This window comes from Carcharodon carcharias, chromosome 5 (assembly GCF_017639515.1).
Source record: "Carcharodon carcharias isolate sCarCar2 chromosome 5, sCarCar2.pri, whole genome shotgun sequence".
NCBI lineage: Eukaryota > Metazoa > Chordata > Chondrichthyes > Lamniformes > Lamnidae > Carcharodon > Carcharodon carcharias.
Window position 1 is genome coordinate 16219751 of NC_054471.1, and position 26185 is coordinate 16245935.

The 26185-nt window shown below is 43.6% G+C and overlaps 1 protein-coding gene across 1 annotated transcript in view; it reads left to right on the forward strand.

Moving 5' to 3' along the window:
• LOC121278115 (dynein heavy chain 8, axonemal-like) overlaps nucleotides 1–26185 on the forward strand; it is a 1831678-nt gene that overhangs the window by 790069 nt on the left and 1015424 nt on the right. The window contains exons 35-36 of the mRNA XM_041188200.1: nucleotides 595–732; nucleotides 22440–22680. Of these exons, the coding sequence (XP_041044134.1) occupies nucleotides 595–732; nucleotides 22440–22680 (379 nt within the window). The remainder of the gene's footprint in view (nucleotides 1–594; nucleotides 733–22439; nucleotides 22681–26185) is intronic.

Here is a 26185-nt window from a genome sequence, read left to right on the forward strand (position 1 = left end):
TCTGTTTCAGATGAAGTTACATTGTTTCATAGTTTGCCATTGTGAGATTTGAACTCTTGATACTCTTTCGAGTACAAACCTGTTTCCATCTGTTTCAGATGAAGTTACATGTTTCACAGTTTGCCATTGTGAGATTTGAACTCTTGATCTTGGGGTTACAAACCCAGTACCATAACCACTTGGCTATTTAGGCCAAGCCAACAAACACGTTTCCATCTGTTTCTTCAGATGAAGTTACATTGTTTCATAATTTTGCCGTGGTGAGATTTGAACTCTTGATCTTGGGATTACAAACCCAGTACCATAACCACTTGGCTATTTAGGCCAAGCATGTGTTTCTAAATAGATCCTTTCTTAAACAGAGCTGAGATGACACACTAGTTAAGCTTCAAATAGCAATCAACACAATCAGGCTTCAGGTGATTGACAGTTTACTGTCACACAGTCAGCTGAGTCAACTACCTTACCAACCTTTTTAACTAGACTATTGAACATAACATAATTGTTCATACGTGTAAGCACCTGAGGCAACAGTAGAATGTAGACCTCTTGCTTTGTTATTAATTGCTGTTGCTGTTTTTGTTTTCTCTCCAGGAAAGAGCTGGGGCTGCTGCAGAAATTGTATAGTTTGTATGATGCAGTGATGAATAATATTAATGGTTACTATGATGTGCTTTGGACTGAGTTAGACATTGAGAAGATTAATGCCGAGCTCTTGGAGTTTCAAAATAGGTTAGTGAATTAGATTGGCTTATGTTCAACCAATTAAGCTATTTCATAAACCATATATTTTATAGAACTTTAAATTCAAGAATACTTTGTTAAGGGTAAACCAATGGCACCTAGCATAGCATTGCTAAGTTTGGTTTGATTTTTCTTGGAGATTTGATATGTGACCTGTGATGTTACAAAACTCATGATGCTTAATTATGTGACAGATTAACATGTGAGCTAGCTCACGGTTTGGGGCTTGGTGAGCGTCTATCACCAAACCCCAAATAATAAATTTGTTTTTTTTTATAGTGCGAGGAATAACATAATTTACTAATCAAAACAGAATACAAAAGAATGGAATGATATGGTAATGTTTAAGTTTAATGTATTTTTGTAAATTTTCTACAAAATCAACTGCAATGAAAAACATCAAGTAACTGATTCAACAAAAACATCCTTAAAATTAGAATCCTTTAACTAAAGTATTTGAACAATTTTATGGCCGGGATTTCCTGTGCCTGCTGACGTCAGGTGTGTTTGGCGGTGTGAGTGGACAATATGGCGAGAAAGCCAAAAATCAGTTTCACAACATTTGTGCTCGTCCGCTCAGCCCGTCGACAGCGGGCCACATTCCTCGCCATCGATCCTTGGGAATCTCATTGAAATACATCAGCATATTATTACAAGGCCAGACTGCCAGACTCATCCCCCTGCTGGATCGTCCATCGATCGTCCATTTTCCCGCGTTGGTGGGAAAACACACCAGTGCAGAAAACATCTTGACAACTGTGATGTGCAGAAGTTGGGACTTACCACGAGGGTCTTGTTCACATTGAGGACATACGAGGAGCAGAAGATGCTCAGGCCCGACAGAAAAGGGACACTTGAGGAACGTCCATGGTGTGCTGGGTGGATTATCATGGATATAGCTTTGTTGTGAAGCGGCTCATAGAAATTGGAAAGTCACCAAGGTTACTCACATCGGATAATGGCCAAGGGGGTGGGAGAGGAAGGTGTAAGATTGACTGGGAGAGGAAGAGGTGTTGGGGGGTGAGGTTGGGAGGGAGGAATGAAACTGTCCCAGGGGTGAGGTTGGGATGGGGGGAACGAAGGTGTCAGGGGTGTGGTTGGGAATGGGAAAGGAAGGTGTCAGTGGGGTGCTGTTGGGAGGGGGGTAGGAGTATGGGGGAGGAGAGGGTAACGGGTTAACAGGGAAGAAGATGGCAACTGGGGAGGTAAGTAAAGGCAGGGGTGATGGAAGGTTTAAAGGAAGGAGATCAGAGGGGGGAAGGAGTGCAGAGAGTGGAGGGAGTCTGGGGGGGAGGAAGGAGTGCAGAGAGGGCAGGGAGTAAGGGTGGAGGAAGTAGTAAGGGTGGAGGAAGGAGTCAGGAAGTGGGGAGGAGTAAATCTGGAAGAAGAACATAAGAATATAAGAAATAGCAACAGGAATAAACCATTCAGCCTTTCAAGCCTGCTCACACATTCAATAAGATCATGGCTGATCTTCTTGAATTTCAATTTGCACATTCCCATCTAACTCCAATAACCTTTGATTCCCTTGCCTAACAGGAATCTATTTACCGCTGCCTTAAACATATTCAATTACCCTGCCTCCACCATTTTGAGGTAGATAGTTCCAAAAACCCCCTGAGAGAAAAAAACAGTGCCTCCTAGTTCTGGACTCACCCACAAGAGGAAACATCCTTTCAACGTCCACTTTGTCAAGGCTGTTCAGGATCTTGTATACTTCAATCAAATCACCCCTCTCTTCTAAACTCCAGTGGAAACAAGCCCAGTCTGTCCAATCTTTCCCCATAAGACAACCCATTATTTCCATGTGTCAATCTAGTAAACCTCCTTTGAACCACCTCCCATACATATACATCCTTCCTTGTAAAGGGAGACCAAAACTGCACACAGCATTCAAGGTGCGGTCTCACCAATGCCCTGTATAACTGAAGCATAACATCCTTACTTATATGTTCAATCCCTCTCGTAATAAAGGATAGCATTCCATTAGCCTTCTTAATTACTTGCTGTACCTGCATACTAACTTGTTGTGATTCACATACTAGAACGCTCAGTTCCCTCTATACCTCAGAATTATGCAGCCATACTCCATTTAAGTAATACTCTGCTTTTCTTGGTTTTCCTGCCAAAGTGAACAACTTCACATATTCCCACATTAAACTCTATTTTTGAGATCTTTACTCACTCACTCAGCCTATCTATATCCATCTGCAACCTCCTCATGTCCTCTTCACAACATACTTTCCTACCTGTCCCTGTCATCTGCAAATTTAGCTACCATGTCTTCACTCCCCTCATCTAAGTCATTGAAGAAAATTGTAAAAGTTGAGGCCCCAGCACAGACCCCTGTGGGACTCCAGGAGTCACATTCTGCCAATCAGAAAAAGACCTATTTATGCATACTCTGCTTTCTACCAGCCAGCCAATCTTCTACCCATGCTAATATGCTATACCCCCTATACCACGTGCTTTTATTTTCCATAATAAGCTTTGATGTGGCACCTTATCGAATGGGTTCTGGAAATCCAAGTACAGTACGTCTACAGGCTTCTCTTTATCTAATGTGCATGTTACTCCTTCAAAAACTCCAGTAAATTGGTTAAACATGGTTTTTCTTTCACAAAACCATGCTGACTCTTCCCGATTACCTTGAGCTCTTCTAAGTGCCCACATATAACCTCCTTAATGATCAATTCTAATAACTTCCCCATGACAGACATCAAGCTAACTGGCCTATAATTTCCTGTTTTCTGCCTCCCTTCCTTCTTGAATAGAGGGTTTATATTTGCTACTTTCCAATCTGATGGAACCTTTCCAGAATCTAGTGAATTTTGGAAAATTAACACCAGCACATCGACAAACTCATTAGCCACCTCTTTTAAGACCCTAAGTTGTCGTCCATTAGGACCCAGAGACTTGCCAGCCCGCAGCTCCATCAACTTGCTCAATGCCATTTCCCTAGTGAATTCAATTTTACCAAGTTACTTTCTCCCATTCACCTCCTGATTTGCAGCTGGAATTTTTTGTATCGTCTATAGTGAACACAGAAACAAAATATTTGTTCATTTCTTCTGCCATTTCCTTATTATCGACTATTAACTCCCCACTGTCACTCTCTAGAGGACCAACACTCACTTTACTTACTCTTTTCCTTTTTAAGTACCTGTGGAAACTCTTGCTATCCGTTTTTATATTTCTAGCTACCTTCCTCTCATACTCTAAATTTTTCCTCCTGATTAACCTTTTAGTCATTCACTGCTGTTCTTTATATTCTGTCCAATCATTTGTCCTGCCACTCATCTTTGCAGAGTTGTATGCTTTTTCCTTAAGTCTGATGCTTTGCTTAACTTCTTTAGTTAACTACGGATGATGGGTCCTCCCCTTTTGACTTTTTCTTTTTGTACTTATTCTAAAATTAAGTGTCTGCCACTGCTTCTCTATTGATCTATCCTCTCGCCTAGTTTTCCAGTTCACTTCAGCTAGCTCAGCTTTCATCCCCACATAGTTTCACTTACTTAAGTTTTAAGATACTAGTCTTAGACCCACTCTTCTCCCTTTCAAACTGGATGTAAAATTCAATCATATTGTGGTCTTTGCAACCTAGGGTTGCCTTTACTCTGAGGTCATTAGTTAATCCTGTCACGTTACACAATACCAAGTCTAATATAACCTGCTCTCTGGTTGGTTCCAGAACATGCTGCTCCAAGAAACTATCTCTAAAGCATTCTAAGAACTCCTCATTCAGGCAAACTCCAAGAAGTATGTTTAATGGAAAACAAAGCAGCAGGCTAGTGTGTGGGGGGTGGGGTGGATTCAACTTCATGGAAAATTATGAAAAAACTGAAAAGAAAGGAGAGCCCTGGAGAGTCTCCAGAACACAAAATAGGACAGAGTGTTTGGAAAGGGCTAGGAATCTAACTTCAAGCACATCAGATGAAGGGACGACAATGAGAAAAGGGACGGGAAATACAGGACTGAAGGTGTTGTATCTGAATGCACGCAGCATACGAAATAAGGTAAATGAGCTTGTGGCGCAGATTGAAATTGGCAGGTATGATGTGGTGGGCATTACAGAAACAAGGCTGCAAGGGGATCAAGACTAGGAGCTAAATATCTAAGGATATACATCCTATCGAAAAGATAGGCAGGTTGGCAGAGGGGGTGGGGTTGCTTTGTTAGTAAGAAATGAAATTAAATCGATAGCAAGTTGCGTCAGATGATGTAGAATCTGTGTGGGTAGAGTTGAAGAACCGCAAAGGTAAAAAAAAACCATAATGGGAGTTATGTACAGGCCTCCGAACAGTAGTCAGGATGTGGGGCACAAGATACACCAGGAGATAGAGAAGACGTGTAAGAAAGGCAAGGTTACAGTGATCATGGGGGATTTCAATATGCAGGTAGACTGGGAAAATCAGGTTGGTAGTGGATCCCAAGAAAAGGAATTTGTGGAATGTCTACGAGATGGCTTTTTGGAGCAGCTTGTGGTGGAGCCCACTAGGGAACAGACAATTCTAGATTTAGTGATGTGTAATGAGGCAGATTTGATAAGGAAGCTTAAGGTGAAGGAACCCTTAGGAGGAAGTGACCGTAATATGATAGAATTCACCCTGCAATTTGAGGGGAAAAAGCTGGAATCAGATGTAATGGTATTACAGTTGAATAAAGGCAACTACAGAGGCATGAGGGAGGAGCTGGCCAGAATTGACTGGGAGATGAGCCTAGCAGGAAAGACAGTGGAACAGCAATGGCAGGAGTTTCTGGGAGTAATATGGGAGACACAGCAAAAATTCATCCCTAGGAAGAAGAAGCATACTAAAGGGAGGACGAGGCAACCATGGCTGACAAGGGAAGTCAGGGACAGCATAAAAGCTAAAGAGAAAGCATACAATGCAGCAGAGAGCAGTGGGAAACCAGGGGATTGGGAAGCCTACAAAGACCAACAGAGGACAACAAAAAAAGAAATAAGGAGGGAGAAGATTAAATATGAGGGTAAACTAGCCAGTAATATAAAAGAAGATTGCAAGTGTTTTTTTAGATATATAAAGGGTAAGGGAGGGGCAAAAGTGGACATTGGGCCGCTGGAAAATGACGCTGGAGAAGTAGTAGTGGGGAACAAAGAAATGGCAGAGGAACTGAATAGGTACTTTGCATCAGTCTTCACAGTGGAAGACACGAATAACATCCCCAAAGTTCAAGAGAGTCGGGGGGCAGAGGTGAGTAGGGTGGCCATTACCAAGAAGAAGGTGCTAGGAAAACTGACAGGTCTGAAGGTGGATATATCACCTGGACCAGATGGATTATACCCCAAAGTTCTGAAGAAGATAGCTGAAGAGATAATGGAGGCGTTAGTGGCGATCTTTCAGGAATCACTGGAGTCAGGGAGGGTCCCAGAGGACTGGAAAATCGCTAATGTAACTCCCCATTTAAGAAGAGAGTGAGGCAAAAGATGGGAAATTACAGGCCGATTAGCCTGACCTCGGTCGTTGGTAAGATTTTAGAGTCCATTATTAAGGATGAGATTTCAGAATACTTGGAAGTGCATGGTAAAATCAGGCAAAGTCAGCATGGTTTCATCAAGGGGAGGTCATGCCTGACAAATATGTTACAATTCTTTGAGGAGGTAACGAGTAGGTTAGACAGAGGAGAACCAATGTTTGGTATCTACTTGGACTTCCAGAAGGCCTTTGACAAGTTGCTGCACAGGAGGCTGCTCAGTAAGATAAGAGCCCATGGTGTTAGAGGCAAGGTACTAGCAGGGATAGAGGATTGGCTGTCTGGCAGGAGGCAGAGAGTGGGGATAAGGGAGTCCTTCTCAGGATGGCGGCCGGTGACTAGTGGAGTTCCGCAGGGGTCAGTGTTGGTACCACAACTTTTCACTTTATACGTTAATGATCTAGATGAAGGAACTGAGGGCATCCTGGCTAAGTTTGCAGATGATACAAAGATAGGTGGAGGGACAGGTAGTATTGAGGAGGCGGGGAGGCTGCAGAAGGATTTGGACAGGTTAGGAGAATGGGCAAATAAGTGGCAGATGGAATACAATGTGGGGAAGTGTGAGGTCATGCGCTTTGGTAGGAACAATAGAGGCATGGACTATTTTCTAAATGGGGAGAGAATTCAGAAATCTGGAGTGCAAAGGGACTTTGGAGTCCTAGTCCAGGATTCTCTTAAGGTTAACTTGCAAGTTGAGTCGGTAGTTAGGAAGGCAAATGCAATGTTGGCATTTATTTCGAGAGGACTAGAATATAAAAGCAAGGATGTGCTGCTGAGGCTTTATGAGACTCTGATCAGACCACATTTGGAATATTGTGAGCAATTTTGGGCCCCGTATCTCAGGAAGGATGTGCTGGCCCTGGAAAGGGTCCAGAGGAGGTTCACGAGAATGATCCCAGGAATGAAAGGCTTAACATATGAGGAATATTTGAGGACTCTGTATCTATACTCGATGGAGTTTAGAAGGATGAGGGGGGATCTGATTAAAACTTACAGAATACTGAAAGGCGTGGATAGAGTGGACGTGGGGAAGATGTTTCCACTAGTAGGAGAGACTAGGACCCGATGGCACAGCCTCAGAGTAAAGGGAAGACCTTTTAGAATAGAGGTGAGGAGGAACTTCTTTAGCCAGAGAGTGGTGAATCTATGGAATTCATTGCCACAGAAGGCTGTGGAGGCTAGATCATTGAGTGTATTTAAGACCAAGATAGATAGGTTCTTGACTGTTAAGGGGATCAAAGGTTACGGGGAGAAGGCAGGAGAATGGGGTTGAGAAACTTATCGGCCATGATTGAATGGCAGAGAAGACTCGATGTGCCGAATGGCCTAATTTCTGCTCCTATGTTTTATGGTCTTATTGTCTACTGCCAATCTGATTTTCCAGTATGTGTAGATTAAAATCACCCGTGGTTATTGCCGTCCCTTTATCACAAGGACACAATATTTTCTCTTGAATCCTTTGTCCTACACTGTGGCTACTGTTAGGAAGCCTGTAGACCACTCACACTAATTATTTTATTCTCTTACTATTCCTCATCTCCACCCAAACTGATTCTACATTCCGATCTCCTGAACCAAGGTCATCTCTAATTATTGCATCAATGCCCTCTTTGATTAACAGTGCTACCCTTCCACCTTTACCTAGATTCCTATTCTTCTTGAATATCATCTACCCCTCAATATTAAGGACCCAATCTTTGGTGTCCTGCAACCACGTCTCCGTAATTGCTATCAGATCATATTTATTACTTCAATGTGGGCCATCAATTCATTTACTTTGTTATGAATGTTATGTGCATTCAGATAGAGAGCTTTCAGTTTTGTCTTTTTGTCACCTTTGTAACATCTGGTGTTGACTGCTGATATGTTCTTAGATATTTTTCTCTCTGTCCCTTCCTGCCATTCTGACCCTCATTTCTCATATTACTATTTTGTTCTCCTGTCTTGACTTGACACCTTGAACTGCTATCTCCACCCACGCTTGATCCCTCACCCCTCTTGTTTAGTTTCAAGCCCTCTCTATTTCCCTAGTTATGTGATTTGTGAGGACACTCGTCCCAGCAATGTTCAGGTGCAAACCGTCCCAACGATATAGCCCCCACTTTCCCCAGTACCGATGCAAGTGTCCCACAAACCAGAACTCACTTCTCTCACACCAGTCTTTGAGCCATGCATTCGTCTCTCTAATCTTACTTGCCCTATACTAATTTGCACACGGATTAGGTAATAATCCAGAGATTATTACCTTTGAGGTTCTGCATCTTAATTTGGTACTTAGCTCTTCATACTGACTTTGCAGAACCTCTTTCCTAGTTCTGCTTATCTCATTGGTACCTACATGGACCACGACAACTGGATCCTCTCCCTTCCACTGCAGTTTCTCCCCAAACCCTGGCACCAGGCAGGCAACATAGCTGTCTGGGCTCACTCTTTGCTGCAGAGAACAGTGTCAATCCCCCTCACTATACTATCCCCCACTACCACTGCATTCCTTTTTGCTCCCCCCACTTGAATGGCTTCCTGTACCACAGTGCCATGGCCAGCCAGCTCATCTACCTTGCAGACTTTGCTTTCATCCACACAGGATGTGAGTACTTCAAACCTGTTTGACAATTGCGAAGTCTGAGGCTCCTCCACTACTGTCTGCTCAGTCCCATTACCTGCCTCACTAACGGTCACATCCTCCTGTCCCTCACTGCTGACCAAAACAGATGACCCTCTTCTTAAAGGTGTGACTATCTTCAGGAACCAAGTATCCAGGTATTTCTCCCCCTCCCTTATGTTGTGCAGTGCCTACATTTCGGCTTCCAGATCAATAATCCTGATCCGGAATTCCTATAGCTGCTTACACTTCCTGCAGACGTGTTTGTCATGGATTGCCTTGATGTTCAAAAGTTCCCACATCTCACACCTGCAACAAAACACCTGTCCCGCCATTCTAACTTATGTTATTAATTTAATTTACTTTCTTCCTATATATTCTACAATTTACTATGTTTATTGAATGCTAGCACCACTGACAACTAAAGGTTTTATGCTTCTTAACTACAAGGTATATGTTTTAGATGTTAGTTTAAATTACTTTATCTTTATTGCTTTTTTATCTTTATTGTTTTATTTTATTTCTAAAGTTTTCAAATTTTGGTTTATTATTTAACGTTTTAGTTCTTTTTATTTATAGATCTACCTTAAAACTCACCTGTCCTAAGCTGGTTTCTCACAGACTGTCCTTGAGATTGAGCACTTGCCAGCCAATCATCTTACTAGCTTTCTGTGATGCCACAGGTGCTTCCCAGCAGCTGAAACAGTGAAACAGAGCACTGCTCAGCATCCGACTGTCTCTCGCTAGTCCTCTCCTCAGCTCCGCTCTGACTCTCAGCAAGGTAGTGGGGGTGTCTGAGGGAGTCAGGAAGGGGGAAGGTGTAAGGCTGGAAGAAGAAGAAGTGAGGCTGGAGGAAGAGGTGAGGCTGGAGGAAGGAGTCGAGATTGTGCGGTGTGGGGGGTGAAGGACTAAGGGTGGTGGAAGAAATAAGGGTATCTAAAGGAATCAGGGAGGGGGAGCGACTGAGCAGGGGGTGTCTGGGGAAGGTGGGGGGGGGAAGGGGTTCCTTGTGGGTAAATGGTCTGGAGAGGGAAGGGGTTACAGGGTGGAAGGGGTCACAGGGTGGAAGTGGTCAGGAAGGGACGAATGGGTTCCAGAGGGGAAGGGATCCAGAGTTGCGGGGGGATGGCCAGGTGAATGTTCAGGGGAGGGGCCAGTTGAGTCCATGACTGCCTCCTGGGGAGTGAACTGAGGGTGGAAGGGTGAGGGATCGAAGGCAGCGGTAGAAGAGACGGTGAGGGTGGTTGGTGGTGAATTGGAGGCATTCAGGCCCTGGGGGTGGGAAGGAGGAGATCAGGGGGGTGAATGTGCATTGGAGTGGAATTTTCGGGAAGGAAGGGAATGTGTACATTCACCTGGACTTCCCAAAGGAAAAGGGTTGTGGTTAGCAGGTCAGGGAGGGGAGGTGGAAGGTGATGTCAGGGGGTCAACTGTGATTGAAAGAAAATGGGTGACTGGGGGAGGGGAAAAAACAGGGGAGCTGAAGAAAATTTGAATCCAGACCATGCTGTACAAATCAAAAAAGGGGAACGATAGTTGTGGTGGGCGATTTGCAGTTGAGCTCAGATGGACAACTGAAAGTGAACCCCAGCAGGCAGCATTCAAAATGCTCAAGACATTGAGGAATGATATGTGAAGGATCGCATGGGAAGGTGCTTGCATAAGGCTCCGAAAGGCCTCTTCTCCCTCCAGAATCACTCGTTGGCCGGCTGCTTCCTATGCACTGACAGAGCATGATGTTGAGGGGCTCACAGGCACAGGGAACTCAGAGTGAGAGGACAGCCTCTGAGACTCATGAGTGGATGACCTAGGGGTATCCATCTGCAGCTCCTCCTCATTTAGGGTGCTCGGGGGTCCCAACCTGACTCCTTGAGGTGAAGGAGAACCTGGAAGGACATTGAGGTGCCCTATTTCCTTCTCACATTGCAGGAACTCAGCCATGGCTCCTGCGATGGAGTGCAGATCTGCATACATCTGGGCATTCTGCTGTACCAGTGTCTCCATGGTGTCTGCCATCCTTCCCATGGAGACCACTATACATAGACATATGGACACCAATTCATCAGAGGGCAGGTGGATGCACTCCTTTGACTTGCATGCCACTCTTTTGAGCACTTTCAACAGCTCTGCATGATGTTGTCATGCTTTCTGCTGATTCTCCATGATGAGCTGGAAGGCCAAAACTAGAGGCTCGTCATTTGACTTGGACCTCACAGATGCCTGATCCCTAGCAGCCCTCCAAGTGCCAGGGAGCTCACATGAATCTGCCTCCTGTTGCTGCAGACATGTGTCTGTGGGGTGACCACCAAATTGTGAACTCAAGCCTGCTCTAGATCAAGGTCCCACAGAGGTGTGTGTCTCTGCACTGGTGGAGGGTGTGGATAAACACCATGACTGGTCTTCCAGGTTGCTTATTTACAGCTCTTTGATGGAGGAGATGTCCTCTTGGCTAGAGATGAGTGCATGGATGGACCTGAGGGAATGGCTGGCTGAGTGTATCGGTCACTTGGCAGAGCTCCCGTGAACCAAAGTAGAGATAAGCAATGCATGGCAGCACAGTCAAAAGTAGGCAAGAGAGCACATGTATTTTGTACTTAGAGAAAAATGGTGTGGTGCAAGAACCTTACAACGGTGTTCACCACTGACCTCACTGTTAGTCATTGTAGGCATGGTCCATGTCCCCACCAGTCAGTGCCATGGTACACTCCTCAAAGAGGGGCCTATTATGGGCTGCTTCACCCCCAGCCTGGGACCTCTCCCTGCTAATGTGAGCAGGCTTCTCCTGCATGAAAACAGGTGGAGAGAGTGTAAGTAGGACATATGGCACTACATGGAATGTTTGCGTGTTGAGCGGAGCTATGGACATGGATTCAGGGTCGAGAGGGTATGAGCCTGATGGAGATGTGAGGGTGTGTGTGAGAGTTAGTGGTGTTGTCCCTTGAGGTGTGAGATCCCTATGGATGTGTGATCGGTTTGAGAGTGTGTGAGTTGAGAGTGATGAGAAGAGTGAACTACCTTGGCGGAATTGATGAGACCATTCATCCTGTAGTGGCACTGTGTGGCTGTCCTCTTTTACAGGGCATTGGCACTGACCACCATTGCCACCGCCTCCCAAGCTGGATTAGTGAGGTCGCTGCCCATCCTGTGGCCAGAGCGGCGGTAGGGGACATCACAGCGAACCTCCACTGTGTCCAAAAGGGGCTCAAGGGAAGTGTCATTGAACCTGGGGCTGCAGTCTTTTTGCCTTCTTTGCAGCAGTCATGGGTTGGATGCACTGAGAGGTGTGCACACGGCTGGACTTTAAATATGGTGCCCAGCGTGATGAAGCAGCGAGGTGATGGCACCACAGGTGAATGAGACCCTGCCTGCCATGGAAACAGCATGTTTCCCTGGAATGCGTAGTTAATGCCACTGGTTTGGGACGATACGGCATGAAAGTCCACCATTGCGGCCAGCAGGTAAAGTGACGTTTTACCCGCCCACTACGTCACTTAGTCCAAATCTGGGTTGATTCCCCTATATCTTTTTACAATACAAAGCAAGCTATAAAATCAACATATAAAACCAAAGTTGAACCTAATTCAATTCACTGCCTCCCCCTCCCACCACTGAAGCCTACCTTCAGGAAGCAAATAACCTGTTTGACACCTATAATGAAACACATATACAATGCATATCATAGGCCAGCATCAATTTTTGTCAGTGTGTGTGTGTACATTTTAATTGAATTACAGATAGCTGGTCTAGGTGCCTTGATGTGAGAAGAGAAGCTAGGTTTGAAATGCTAAGTAGGTAAACGTAGGTGAAGTTTTAGAATGTGAGGTGTAAAGGGAATATTTGCATTTTTAAATAAACCAGAGTAGATTGAATTCAAAAGAGGGGGGTGAAATGTTACACCTAACCAGAAGAAGTTAAGAAACAGTGTGTTTATTTTTCCTAAAGATTACTGATAAAATTAGTACTATGATAGATTTTTATTAGTAGAGAGGTAAAGTTAAAAGAAATAGTGAAATAATAGGAACTTGCATTCAAAAGAGAAAATATATATAAAGGAGAGAAGGCTGTGTGTAAGGGAACACATTTTAAAATCTAACACAAGTCTGAACAGCCTCCAGCATCTAAGCCTCAAGCTGCTGTCTATAAGGAACCAAAGCTGAGAAAATTCGCTTTGAATTCAACTGTCCAGGATGTGTGCTTTGCCTGGGTCTGTTTAAATCTATATATTTTACTGTTGCCTTAATGGAGGAGTAACTGGGAGTTAGATTAACTATGGGAGCTAGAAGTTATTATAGTAGTAATTTGTAAGCCTATGTATGTGCTCAAAATATTTTTTTTTAGTTTTTTAAGAAACCTACAAGACTTGGTAGTCTTATTACTACTGAATTCAAGGCACCGATGTTGAAATAAATATAAATTATAAAATAGTTGTGGCAGTTGGTTCAAGTTTCCCTCTGGGATTTGAGCAGCTCAGCATTTACCATCCGCTGTGCCGTAACAAGCTTCAATTTGCGTTTTTGCATTCACTCTCTGAAATTTAAGTATTCTTCTCTTTCCACAGATGCTGTTAGACCTGTTGAGTTTTTCCAGCATTTTCTGTTTTTCTTCCTTCTTACTAACATCTGGGGGCTAGTGCCAAAATTGGCAGAGCTGTCTCACAGACTAGGCAAGCAACAGCCTGACATAGTCATCCTCATGGAATCATACCTTACAGGTATTGTCCAAGACACCACCATCACCTTCCCTGGGTATGTCCTGTCCCACTGGCAGGACAGGCCCAGCAGATGTGGTGGCACAGTTGTATACAGTTGGGAGGGAGTTGCCTTGGGAGTCCTTAACATCGACTCTGGACCCCATGAAGTCTCATGGCATCAGGTCAAACGTGGGCAAGGAAACCTCCTGCTGATTACCACGTACTGTCCTCCCTCAGCTGATGAATCAGCGTTCCTCCATGTTGAACATCACCTTGAAGGAAGCACTGAGAGTGGCAAGGGTGCAAAATGTACTCTGGACGAAGCCCACATCCCATGGATGAATTAAAAAAAAATCACGCCAATCCCAGGGTTCTATTGAGAGTCGACCTGTGTCAGAGGATTGAAAGTTTAATTTAGTACCCATTTTCAACAGAGGAGACAGAGATAACCTGGGTAATCTTTGATTAAAGATGAAATTAATAGTACAGAGAAAATAACCAGCAGCAGCCAATGTGGATTTCAGAAAGGAATACCATGTTTTGCAAAGCTGATGGTTCTCCAGGGAACTAAAGTTATAATGGATGGAGGAAATGCAATTGATGCCTTTGACAAGTTACAGCACAAGACAGCTGGGGAGGTGAAGGCAGGGAAATTAGTGGGAGGACAGTGAAATGGAAGGGTGGTTAGAAAGGAGGAGGAGAGAGTAGGAGATCAGAGCACTTTCTTAGAATGGTTGTAGATGGTAGTGGTCTCCCATAGGGTTCTGTTCTGCTGCTGTGTATATCCATGATTGTACTGTACATTGTTGGCCAAATTGTGGATAATAATGGCAGATAATAATGGCAAATAATTCAGAGGATCAAAGGAAACAGGGCATACTAGGCTGAAGAAAAGTGACAGATTGAAGTCAATGTCAGCTGGTACATTTCAGCTAACAATTGCATACTTGGTACAGGGAAAGTCCATGTCATGTAGATGAGTGGAGGATTTGGGGGATTTAGCTTTGCAAGATATTAAAAGCAGCACCTCAAGCAGATGAAGCGTGTGACAAGAGGTGTAGAATATGTAAGTTGAGACCGATTAGCGAGTCCACATAAAATCTTCCCAGGGTCACAGTTGAAGATTGCATGCAGTTTTGGGCTTCAGGAAATTGTTGAAGCAAGAGAATGCGTACAGCATGGGTTCTTCAGGTTCAATGGAATACAAATTGTGAAGAAAGACTTGAAAAACTGAAGCTGTCTTTTCATTTTTTTATTCATTCATGGGATGTGGGCTTCACTGGCTTGGCCAGCACTTATTGGCCATCCCTAACTGCCCTTGAGAATCTGGTGGTAGCTGCCTTTTTGAACTGCTGCAGTTCATGTGGTGTAGGTGCACCCATAGTGCTGTTAGGAAAGGAGTTCCAGGATTTTGACCGTGACAGTGAAGGAATGGCGATATATTTCTTGTCAGGATGGTGAATGGCTTAGAGGGGAACTTTCAGGTGGTGGTGTTCCCATTTATCTGTCACCCTTGTCCTTCCAGGCCATGGGTTTAGAAGGTGCTGTCGAAGGAGCCTTGGTGAATTCCGGCAGTGTACCTTATAGATGGTACACACTGCTGCTCCTGTGTGTTGATGGTGGATGGAGTGAATGTTTGTGGATGTGGTGCCAATCCAGCGGGGCTGCTTTATCCTGAATGGTGTCAAGTTTCTTGAGTGTTGTGGGAGCTGCACTCATCTGGGCAAGTGGAGAGTATTCCATCACACACCTGACCTGTGCCTTGTAGATGGTGGACAGTCTTTGGGGGAAGACAGTAGGAGAGTTATTCATCGCAGGATTCCTAGCCTCTGTTTCTGGTCATTGGTAACCCCCAAGATGTTGATGGTGAGGGAGTCAGAGATTTTAATGCCATCGAACATCAAGGGGTGATAGTTGGATTCTCTCTTGTTGGGGATGGTCATTCCTTGACACTTGTGTGGCACAAATGATTGTCACTTGTCAGTCCAAACCTGGATATTGTCCAGGTTTTGCTGTATTTGGACATGGACTACTTCAGTATCTGAGGAGTCACAAATGGTGCTGAACATTATGCAATCATCAGCGAACATCCCCACTTCTGACCTTATGTTTGAAGGAAGGTCATTGATGAAGCAGCTGAAGATGATTGGGCCGAGGTCACTACCCTGAGGAACTCCTGCAGTGATGTCCTGGAGCTCAGGAGACAGACCTCCAATAACCACAACCATCTTCCTTTGTGCTGAGTATGATTCCAGCCAGCAGGGAGTTTAGCTCTGATTCCTATTGACTCCAGTTTTTCTAGGGCTCCTTGATAGCACACTCGGTCAAATATGGCCTTGATGTCAAGGACAGTCACTCTCATCCGACCTCTGGAGTTCAGCTCTTTTGTCCATGCTTGAATCAAGGCTGTAATGAGATCAGGAGCTGAGTGACCCTGGCGGTACCCAAACTGGGCATCAGTAAGCAGATTATTGCTGAGCAAGTGCCGCTTGATAGCACTGTTGTTGACCCCTTCCATTACTTTAATGATAATCGAGAGGCTGATGGGGCGGTAATTGGCTGGGTTGGATTTGTCCTGATTTTTGTGTACAGGACATACCTGGACTATTTTCCCCATAGCCGGGTAGATGCCAGTGGTGTAGCTGTACTGGAACAGCTTGGCTAGAGGCCCAGTAAGTTTTGGAGCACACACCTTCAGTACTATTGCCAGAATATTGTCAGGGCCTGTCAGTAGTATATTTTGATTCTGAGGTTATTTGAGGGGTGTTTAACATGATGAAGAATAATATGTTTTACATTGCAGGGTGCAATACTCCTGTCCATGTAAAAATACGTTCTGTACTCTGACTTAATTTGCACATGTTTTGTGGCAAAGTAAGTAATTTTTGCAGAAAGTTTATTAACACCAGTAGATGAGGCAGGACTTATTTCCAGATCAGAACCCAGTGGGGTGATATTTAAATGTGTACAAGCTCTTCCAAAGTTTGAGGAAAGGGATGTTGAAGCATTCTTTATTTCATTTGAGAAGATAGCCAAACAGATGAACTGGCCAAAGAAAAACTGGGCATTGCCCATCCAGAGCAAATTGACAGGTAGAGCACAGGAAATGTATGCCTCACTGTCAGAGGAGGTTTCTAAGGACTATGATATGATGAGAAAGGCCATTTTGAGTGCATATGAGTTGGTTCCTGAAGCATACAGACAGAAGTTTTGAAATTTAAGGAAGCAGCCTGGGCAAACTTACACTGAATTTGAAAGGGTTAAGCAAAGTAGTTTTGACAGGGTGATATGAGAATTAGGAGTTGAAACTACCTATGAAGTTCTGAGAGACACTATTCTCTTGGAAGAATTTAAAAATGCCCTACCCTTTGTAATAAGAACCCATGTTGAAGATGAAAGGGTTGCAACTGCTAGACAGCCAGCAGTAATGGCTGACGATTATGAGCTGATCCGTAAAACAAAACCTTTTTCCCATCGCCCACATAAATTAGGAAAGGATAGTGGGAGAGTGAAAGGAAGGCAAGTAGCCAGGGTAAAGAATGGATAGCTGGGTACCTTGAGATCTCCTCCCCAGATCAGAAGGAAGGTACTGAGGCTGGAGGTGAACCGTGAAGGCCTATGTTTTCCCATTGTAATAAAGTGGGATACATTCATTCAGAATGCTGGAAGTTGCAGTGCAAGCCCATGGGACTTATTGGAGTTCATAAGAAAATAAGGGTGAATGCAGGTGAAATGAATAAGGTAGATGAGAGATATAAGGGTTTTTGTCCAAATGAAAGATAACCCCTTTTTCATCAAATGATATTAAGAGACACAGGAGCTACTCAAAATCTTTTGCTGGAGAAGGACTTAGCTTTTCCTCCAGAGTGTTCAATGAAAGCTAAAGCATTGGTGAATGGGATAAGTGGAGAGCATATCCCGGTTCCATAGTGAAAGGTGCAATTGGAGTGTGATTTGTTGTCTGGATTGGTGGTTGTAGGAATGGTTAAGAAATTACCCACGGACAGAGTTGATTTACTCCTAGGGAATGATTTGGCAGGAGTGAAGTTTATAGCCTCGCCCATAATTATGGAAAGTCCAAGAGAGGCTAAAGAGACGGAACAGTTACAAGAACAAGTTCCAGGTAATTTTCCATCGTGTGTGGTGACCAGAGTAATGGCTATGCAAAGTCCATCACCAGAGGTCAAAGTAATACCACAAGCAGATGTTAGAGTAGCCAAAACTTTCTTTAAGGGTGAGGATAATTCAAAGGAAGTGTTTGGCATGTCTTCATTAATTGAGGCTCAGAAAACAGATCTAGAGTTAAATAAGTTAGCCCAGTCAGCTCACACTAAAGCTGTGGTTGAAGGAGTTCCGGAGTGCTATTATATTAAAAATGGAGTCCTGATGAGGAAATGGAGACACCCTCACAGATTTGTGGATGAGGAATGGACGGTTGTTCATCAGATAGTCCACCCAAATATCGTATGGAGATATTACGAGTAGCACTTGAAATCCCTATGGCAGAATGTGTAGGAATTTGGAAAACCCAAGCATTGATAAACAGGCATTTTACCTGGCCAAGACTCCACAAGGACAAAGTGCATTTTTGTAGAACATGTTATACATGTCAGTTAGTAGGTAAACCTCAACATGTAATCAAACCAGCACCTTTAATACCCATAGCAGTTTTTGAAGAACCATTCAGTCAGGCATTAGTAGATTATGTAGGACCATTACCCAAAACAGAAGCAGGACATCAGTATACCCTTACAATCATTGATGTGACAACTCAATTTCCAGAAACTATCCCTTTAAGGACAATTACAGCTAAGGTGGTAGTGGAAAAGTCAATCCAGTTTTTCACTCTTCATGGGTTACCAATTGAAATACAATCTGACCAAGATTCTAACTTCATGTCTAAAATTTTCCAGAACATGATCAGCAGTTTGGGTATCAATCAACCTAAGTCTGCCTATCATCCATAGACACAGGGAGCTTTAGAGAGATACCATCAGACTCAAAGCCATAATTAAGACCTATTGCCATGAATACACAAAGTATTGGGACAAAGGATTAGATGCCTTAGTATTGGTACCAGAGATTCTCCAAATGAATCTGCTGGATTTAGTCCATTTGAATTGATCTATGGACATGAAATAAGCGGTCCATTAAAGTTAATTAAGGAAAAGTTCCTAAAGCAGATAGACGAATCCTCCATGTTGGAATACGTGCCCAGGTTTCGAGACTCACAGGAGCATGTAAAGTAGCACATGAGTAATTAAAAATTTCACAAGCCAAAATGAAAGAATGGGCAGACAAACATGCTACAACTAGAACATTCCAAGCAGGAGATGAAGTATTGGGATTGTTGCCTTTGCAGGGTGAATCCCTGAAGGTGAAATTCGGCGGCCCATATAAGGTAATTTGGAGGGTCAGTAAAGTGACTTATCTGATAGATACTCCTAAGCATAGGAAGAAGAAACGGTTATGTCACAAACATGTTGAAGCATATCATCACAGAGAAGATGATAAGACAGAGCAAATGTGCCAGATGGTAGGAGTAGTGGAGGATGACAGAGACAATAAGAGCAAGTTAGAAGGAGAAGTAGACAGTGCATAAAGTGAACTTCCTACAATTCAACTAGCCAACACGAAAATACTGGGACAGTTAGACATTGTGTTCTCATATTTAGAGGAAGGACCACGGGAAGATCTAATAAGGTTACTTAAGAAATAGGGAATTTGTAGGGATAAATCTGCATGTACTACGTTAGCCAAACACAAAGTGAATGTAGGAGACTCAGTGCCGATAAAATAACATTCTTATCAGCTGAGCCCAGAGAAACAAGCTCATGTAGAAATAGAGGTCCAACATATGCTGGATCAATTGATTGAGCCTAGCCAAAGCAGCTGGAGTTCACTGGCAGTGCTGGTTCCTAAACCGGCTGGATCCACTGGTTTTACATAGACTTCAGGAAAGGGAATGTAGTAACGAGAACAGATTCGTACGCAATTCCTTGGTTAGAAGATTGCATCAATAGGGTTGGCGGTGCCTCATTTCTTTCTAAAACTGATCTATTGAAGGGGTACTGGCAAGTGCCTTTGACCTCAAGGGCTAAAGAAATTTACATCTTTGTTACACCAAGTATCAAAGCCTAGTCTTGCCGTCTGGGCTTAAAAACACCCCAGCTACATTTCAGAGACTTATGAATCAAGTCGTAGTTGAAGTACCTAACTGTGTGGTTTATTTAGACGATGTTGTAACACATGGGAAGAACATGTAAAGCAATTAGAGGACCTGTTTAAGCAATTGTTATTGGCTGGCTTAGTCATAAATTTGGCCAAAAGCAAATTCGCAAGAGCAAGGGTAACTTACCTAGGTCACATTATAGGGCAAGTGTTTCCAAGAACAGCAAAAGTGAATGTTCTAATAGAATATCCCATTCCTAAAACTAAATGAGCAATCCTGAGATTTTTGGGAACGTGTGGGTTTTATAGGAAGTTTGTGCCTAACTTCAGCACAATAGTTTTCTACTTTTCTGCCTTTCATTGCTATCTTGTGTCTCCCTGCTCAGGTTCCCAATGCCCTGGCAATCTAGTTTAAACCCTCTCCCACAGTACTAGCAAATACCCCTGTGAGGATATTGATTCCGGTCCTGCTGGGTGCAACCCGTCCAGCTTGTTCAGATTCCATCTTCCCAGAATCAGTCACAATGTCCCAGGAATCTAAATCCTTCCCTCCTACACCATCTCTCCAGCCATGTATTCATTTGGTCTATTCTCCTATTCCTGATCTCGCTAGCATGTGGCACTGGGAGTAAACCTGGGATTGCTACCTTTGACACCAAGCTTTTTAATTTATTTCCCAGCTCCCTATATTCTGCTTTAAGTATCACATCCCTTTTTTTACCTATGTACGGATATGGATCATGACCACTGGCTGTTCACCCTCTCCCTTCATAATATCCTGGAGCTGCTTGGTGACATCCTTAACCCTGGCACCAGGGAGGCAACACACCATCCTGGTGTCATGTCTCCGGCCACAGTAACATCTATCTGTTTCCCTTATGATAGGATCCCCTATCACATTTGCTCTCCCACTCTTTTTTCTCCCTCCACCCTGTGCAGCTGAGACACTTGTGGTGCCATGGACTTGACTCTTGCTGCATTCCCCTGAGAAGCCATCTCCCCCAGCAGTTTCCAAAATGGAAAACTACATGCCTTGTGCTTTCACTCTGTCTGATGGTCACCCATTCTCTCTCTGCCTGTGCACTCTTTACCTGCAGTGTGACAACCTCACTGCATGTGCAATCCACAAAGATTTCATTCTTGTGGATGTTCCACAGTGACTCCAGCCACAACCCCAGCACCAAAACGTGGATTTTGAGTAGCTGCAGCTGGAGATACCTCCTACACACGTGTTTGCCCTGGGCACTGGAAGTGTCCCTGACTTCCAACTTCGCATTGGAGGAACATTCCACTTGGCTGAGCTGCCCTGCTATGACATACCATCAATCACTCCCTTTACTTTTACTTCCTCTAGTTTAGAGAATATTAAGTACAGTAGAAATACTCACCAAGTCCTACTTACCAAGGCTACTGCTCTTCTTACGAAGGAAAGGTAGAAAATGAAAGGATCCCTCCTTCCTTCTTCGCCGAACTCTGTCTCTCACCAAACCCCAGTTGAAGCACTCTAATGTAACCCAAAGCAGCACTCTAGTACAGACAAAAGCTGCAGTCTAGATGGCTTGCTCTTATGCTGTTTGAACCTAGCTTCTGAAAACCTGTTCAAGCCAGTTAAGTAATTAACTAGCTGCAGCTGCAAGAAGAGCCTAGATAACCGCTGTTTTAAAGCTGGACTAAAACTTAACCTAACTCAAGGAGAAACTTTTAGTTAGTTGCTAAATTAAAGAAAGATTGGACCTTAGATAAAAATTAACCCTTAAAAGTCTCTCTTTCACCAAATGCCAACTGAAGCACTCTAATGCAACCGAAAGCAGCACTGCAGTGCAGACAAAAGCAGCATTGCTACCTTCTGCTGTCATCCCAAGGAATAGCATCCCCCACATTCCCTGGACGGCTTGGTGAAGAATCTCCAGGGAGTCTTCGCTGAACCATGGGGCAACATGTTACTTTCCCTGTGACTTTCTGGTCTTGGCAGAATCTTAAATGACAGCCAGGCTGATGTTCTTCCCCTGCAGTTAGTGAATAGCTGTCAAGATGCCCTTTAAATATGGTTCCCAGATCTTCAATCCCATAAGGTAACAGCTAGGATGGCAACTTCCACCCTCTCCTGCTGTGTGCTCATGGGACCCACCAAAAAAATGCCCAGCAGTGCAGAAAGAGGATGATTGATCTGTGCTCCACCAAGGTAAGTGGCAGTCCACTCTAAACTGATAAGCACTTTAAGTGTTTGAGTGCACAGAGACGTCACGCAGGAGTTTGGGTTGCAGCACGTTCGTGGATGCATAAGTTATGACCTGGACATGGTCAGCAATCCTGTTATCCCCCGCCACCCCCCCACCCCCACTCGCAGGAATCACTCCCATTTCTGCATCCAACCTCAAACTTAGACTCTAGAACAGAATATTCCAGCCTTGATCTGGAAATCTTCCCAACAGTAAGAGTTATGAAACTGTATGGAAAATCTCATCTACAGTTAACAAGTCCATCCAGTAAAACAGCAATGGAGCAGTCGCTGAGCAACAAATGCTGGCCTTGCTAGTGATGCCCACAACCCATGAAAGAATAAAGAAAAACTCTGCCTCTCCACAGATGCTGCCAGACCTGCTGAGTTTTTTCAGCACTTTCTGTTTGTATTGAGGAATATACTGTGATGTTGATAGTAATATATTACATGATAGTTTACTAATGTAAATTTATATTAATTAATTAAGTGAATTGTTATTTCATCTGAACCATTTCTAGGTGTCGTAGGTTGCCCAAAGGACTGAAGGAATGGCAAGCATTTCTGGATCTGAAGAAGAAAATAGATGATTTCAGTGAATCATGTCCGCTCCTGGAAATGATGTCCAACAAGTCAATGGAACTGAGGCATTGGGAACGGATATCTGCAGTTACAGGGCATAAATTTAATGTGACATCAGAAACATTCTCTCTGAAAAATGTTATGGATGCTCCACTGCTTCATTTTAAGGATGATATTGAGGTATATTGAGTCATTAGTCAGTATAACTGAAATCTCATAGGAGGAGAAATTGGTTTTGACTGATTGCACAAAATGAGTAACAGTGAATTGGAAACTAGTTTTACACTTCGCCCTATTTTCCTTTCCATTGACTTCTGCTGAAGTTCAATTTTACATCACACCCTTCCCTCTTCCAATTCTTCAGCCTCATTCATTCCACTCCACTGTCACTTGGAATTATTATCAATCCTATGTCCTCTCAGCAAACATACAACATTCCAGACAGCCTATTTCAAAGCTATCCTGCACCTGCTTCTGCACTTTCTTAAGGATGCTATTTTTATCATTCATTTCCAGGTGTCAGCATCAATGGCAAGGACACATCTCTATTTGCACTGTTAATTGTTATGCTAGGCTACTTCAGATGAAATCTCTTCTCATCTCAATCCTAAATTAACAAATCCTTATCATGAGACCATGTCCCTATTATCTGAATTCAACTCAGTTAAAACAACCTCCCAGTGTCTACCCTGTCAAGCCCCTTCAGAACCTTGTATATTTCAATGAGATCACCATTCATTCTTTTATAGGCCCAATTTACTCAACCTGTCATTATGGGACAACTTTCTCATCACAGGAAACAATCTAGTGAACATTTGCTGTATTGCCTCCAAAGTAAGCATTTCCTTCTTCAAGAATGGAGACCAGAACTACATACAATTTCACCAAAGCTTCATAGTATTGTAGCAAGACTTCCTTATTCTTATGTTGTACCTGCATGCAAACTTTCTGTGTCCCTTGTATGAGAACATCCAAATCCCTATGAACATTAATATTTAGAAGATTCACAGCTTTTAAAAAATATTCTGTATTTCTATTCTTGGTATTAAAGTGAAAAACTTCACATTTCCTCACATTATATTCCATCTGCCACTTTTTAAACGCTCACTTAACTTATCTCTTTTTGCAGCCTCCTTGTGTCCTCCTCACAGCTTACATTCCCACCCAGCTTTGCATTGTCGGAAAATTCAGATATATAAACCTTTGGTCTCTTTGTCTAAATCATTAATATAGATTGTAAAAGTTCAAGACTGACACTGATTCTTGCGGCACTCCACTAGTTACAGCTTGCCAACCTGAAAATGCCCAGTTTATCCCTACTCTCTGCCTTCTGTTTGTTAACCAATCCCTGCTAATATATCACCCCCAACTTCATGCATTCTTGCATATTAACCTTTTGCGTTTTACCTTATTGAATGCTTTTTAGAAATCCACATCTACTGGTGTACTGATCCTTTATCTATTCTACTATTTCAGACTGTTGCCTTAAAGGGGGTGTATAATTTACAGTCAGGTTAATTAGGAATTTTAGAATTTGTTATTCTATTAAGTAATTGTAGTCTCATGTATGGGTTGAAATCTTTTCCTTTGTTAATAATAGGTCTGGAGGGAGTTGCTATTTGACTACTATCCTCAAAATAAATAAATAATATTGCTTTTTCAATCACAATTTCCTTTTTATAAAACCACCCTGACTCTACTGTTCCCTATCATGACATTCATTTTCACTCCACTGGAATGGCTTCCTGCACCATGACACTATGTTCAGTTTGCCCATATATCCAGGAGTTCATGTTCTCATCCACCTGAGCAACAAGTACCTTACATTTGTTGCTCAAAGGCAAGGTCTGATGCTCCTCCATCACTGCCTTGTATTCCCATATGTGTCTCACAGTTGCACCCTCCTGTCTCTGACAATTGACTAATTGTAAAGTGCTAATTAACTTAAGGATTGTGATTGGCTCCTTGACAAAAATGTCCAAATAGCTCTCCTCCTCCCTGATACTCTGCAATGTCCGCAGCTCAGACTCCATCTCCATAATTATAAGCCGAACTTCCTCAAGCTGCAGTCACATATGGCAGATATGGTTGTTTGGGACAGCAAAGCTGATCAAAAGCTCCCAAATGCTGCATCTACAACATACCACCTGTTAATCTAAACTACTCACTTAGTTAGAAAAACAGTAAGTGCTGTAAAAACTCAGCAGGTCTGGCAGCATCTGTGGATAGAGAAACAGTAGCTTCTGAATTCCCGATTATCGGATTTAGGAGGGGGTCCCCCAGAGTGTGCTGAGGAATCCCTCTCAGGCACTCCCAGGTAAGGGTTGCATGGCAATTGCCCAGAAGTGCACATTTCCCATGGACAATTGCCCATGCTGGGAACCATCCAAAAATGTGGTTGAAATTGCAAGCTTTGAGTGGTTCCGTCAGGGTTACACCAGAAAAAGTTAGAAGAACTAAAACTTCTTCTAACTCCTGGGTAACTATTGCAAAGACCCAGACCAACACCCACAGGACTCCCCCCACACCCCCAACACTGCACCCACAGGACTGCCCCCACAGCCCTGATACACCAAGTCCCCACCCCCTGATAGCCCAATCCCCACCCCACACCTCCAACCTCTGATCCCACCACCCCTACTTCAAACATGTCTCCAGAGACCCCGATCTCTGGCCATCATGCCCTCCCAACCTCCAAACCCCCGATCTCCTAAACCCCCTGCCCATCGCAACCTTAGACCCCCCCACCCAGGTCTTGGATCCCTCCAACTCCCTGTACCACGGCAAACCCCCTCCCCCATGACCCACAGACGTTCGACCCCTTCACTCTTCCCCCAGACCTTGGACCCCACCCATTCCTCAAGATTTATGACACCCCCACCCCACCCCACCACCTGGAGATCCAACTGACCTCCCATACCTGACCTCAGACCATACACCCCACGATCCCCAGTCCTCCGATTCCCCCCATCTTCCCCAGACCTCTGACACCCATTCCCACTCCCCACAGATCCCCAATACCCTCCTCAACCCCAACACCCTGGACCTTTAACCAACCCCTTCCCCAAACTTGGACCCCCCAATCCCATTGGACCTCCAACCACACCCCCACCCCTCTCCGGACCTCCACCCAACCCCACTCCCTCCAGACCTATTATTAACAAACGAAAAGATTTCAACCCATACATGAGACTACAATTACTTAATAGAATAACAAATTCTAAAATTCCTAATTAACCTGACTGTAAATTATACACCCCCTTTAAGGCAACAGTCTGAAATAGATTTTAAATTTAAGAAAACAAACCAGCAAATCGCCACAGTACTCACTTCACATTGGAATCCCAAAAGCTTAACTCCTACTTTAGTTACTGGACACAGCAGACTTTTGCAAATGTAGCTGCAGGCTTCCCGAAGGCTGTTTCACGCACTCCTGTTAGATCTTACATGGCCCCAAAAACATGGTCTTTTATTCTACTTTATATATGTTTCTCTCTCTTTAACTTGTAAATTCCATTGTTCCATATGTCTTTGGAATTTTATATTTCCCATAATATAAAAATCTTTCATGATGCCAATATGGTCAGTAACCTTTGGGAAAAATAAACACACTGCTTAGCCTTGCTTATCTAGCTAGTTGTAAAAATCCTAACATCCCTTTGAAATCCATACAACCCCTTCATGT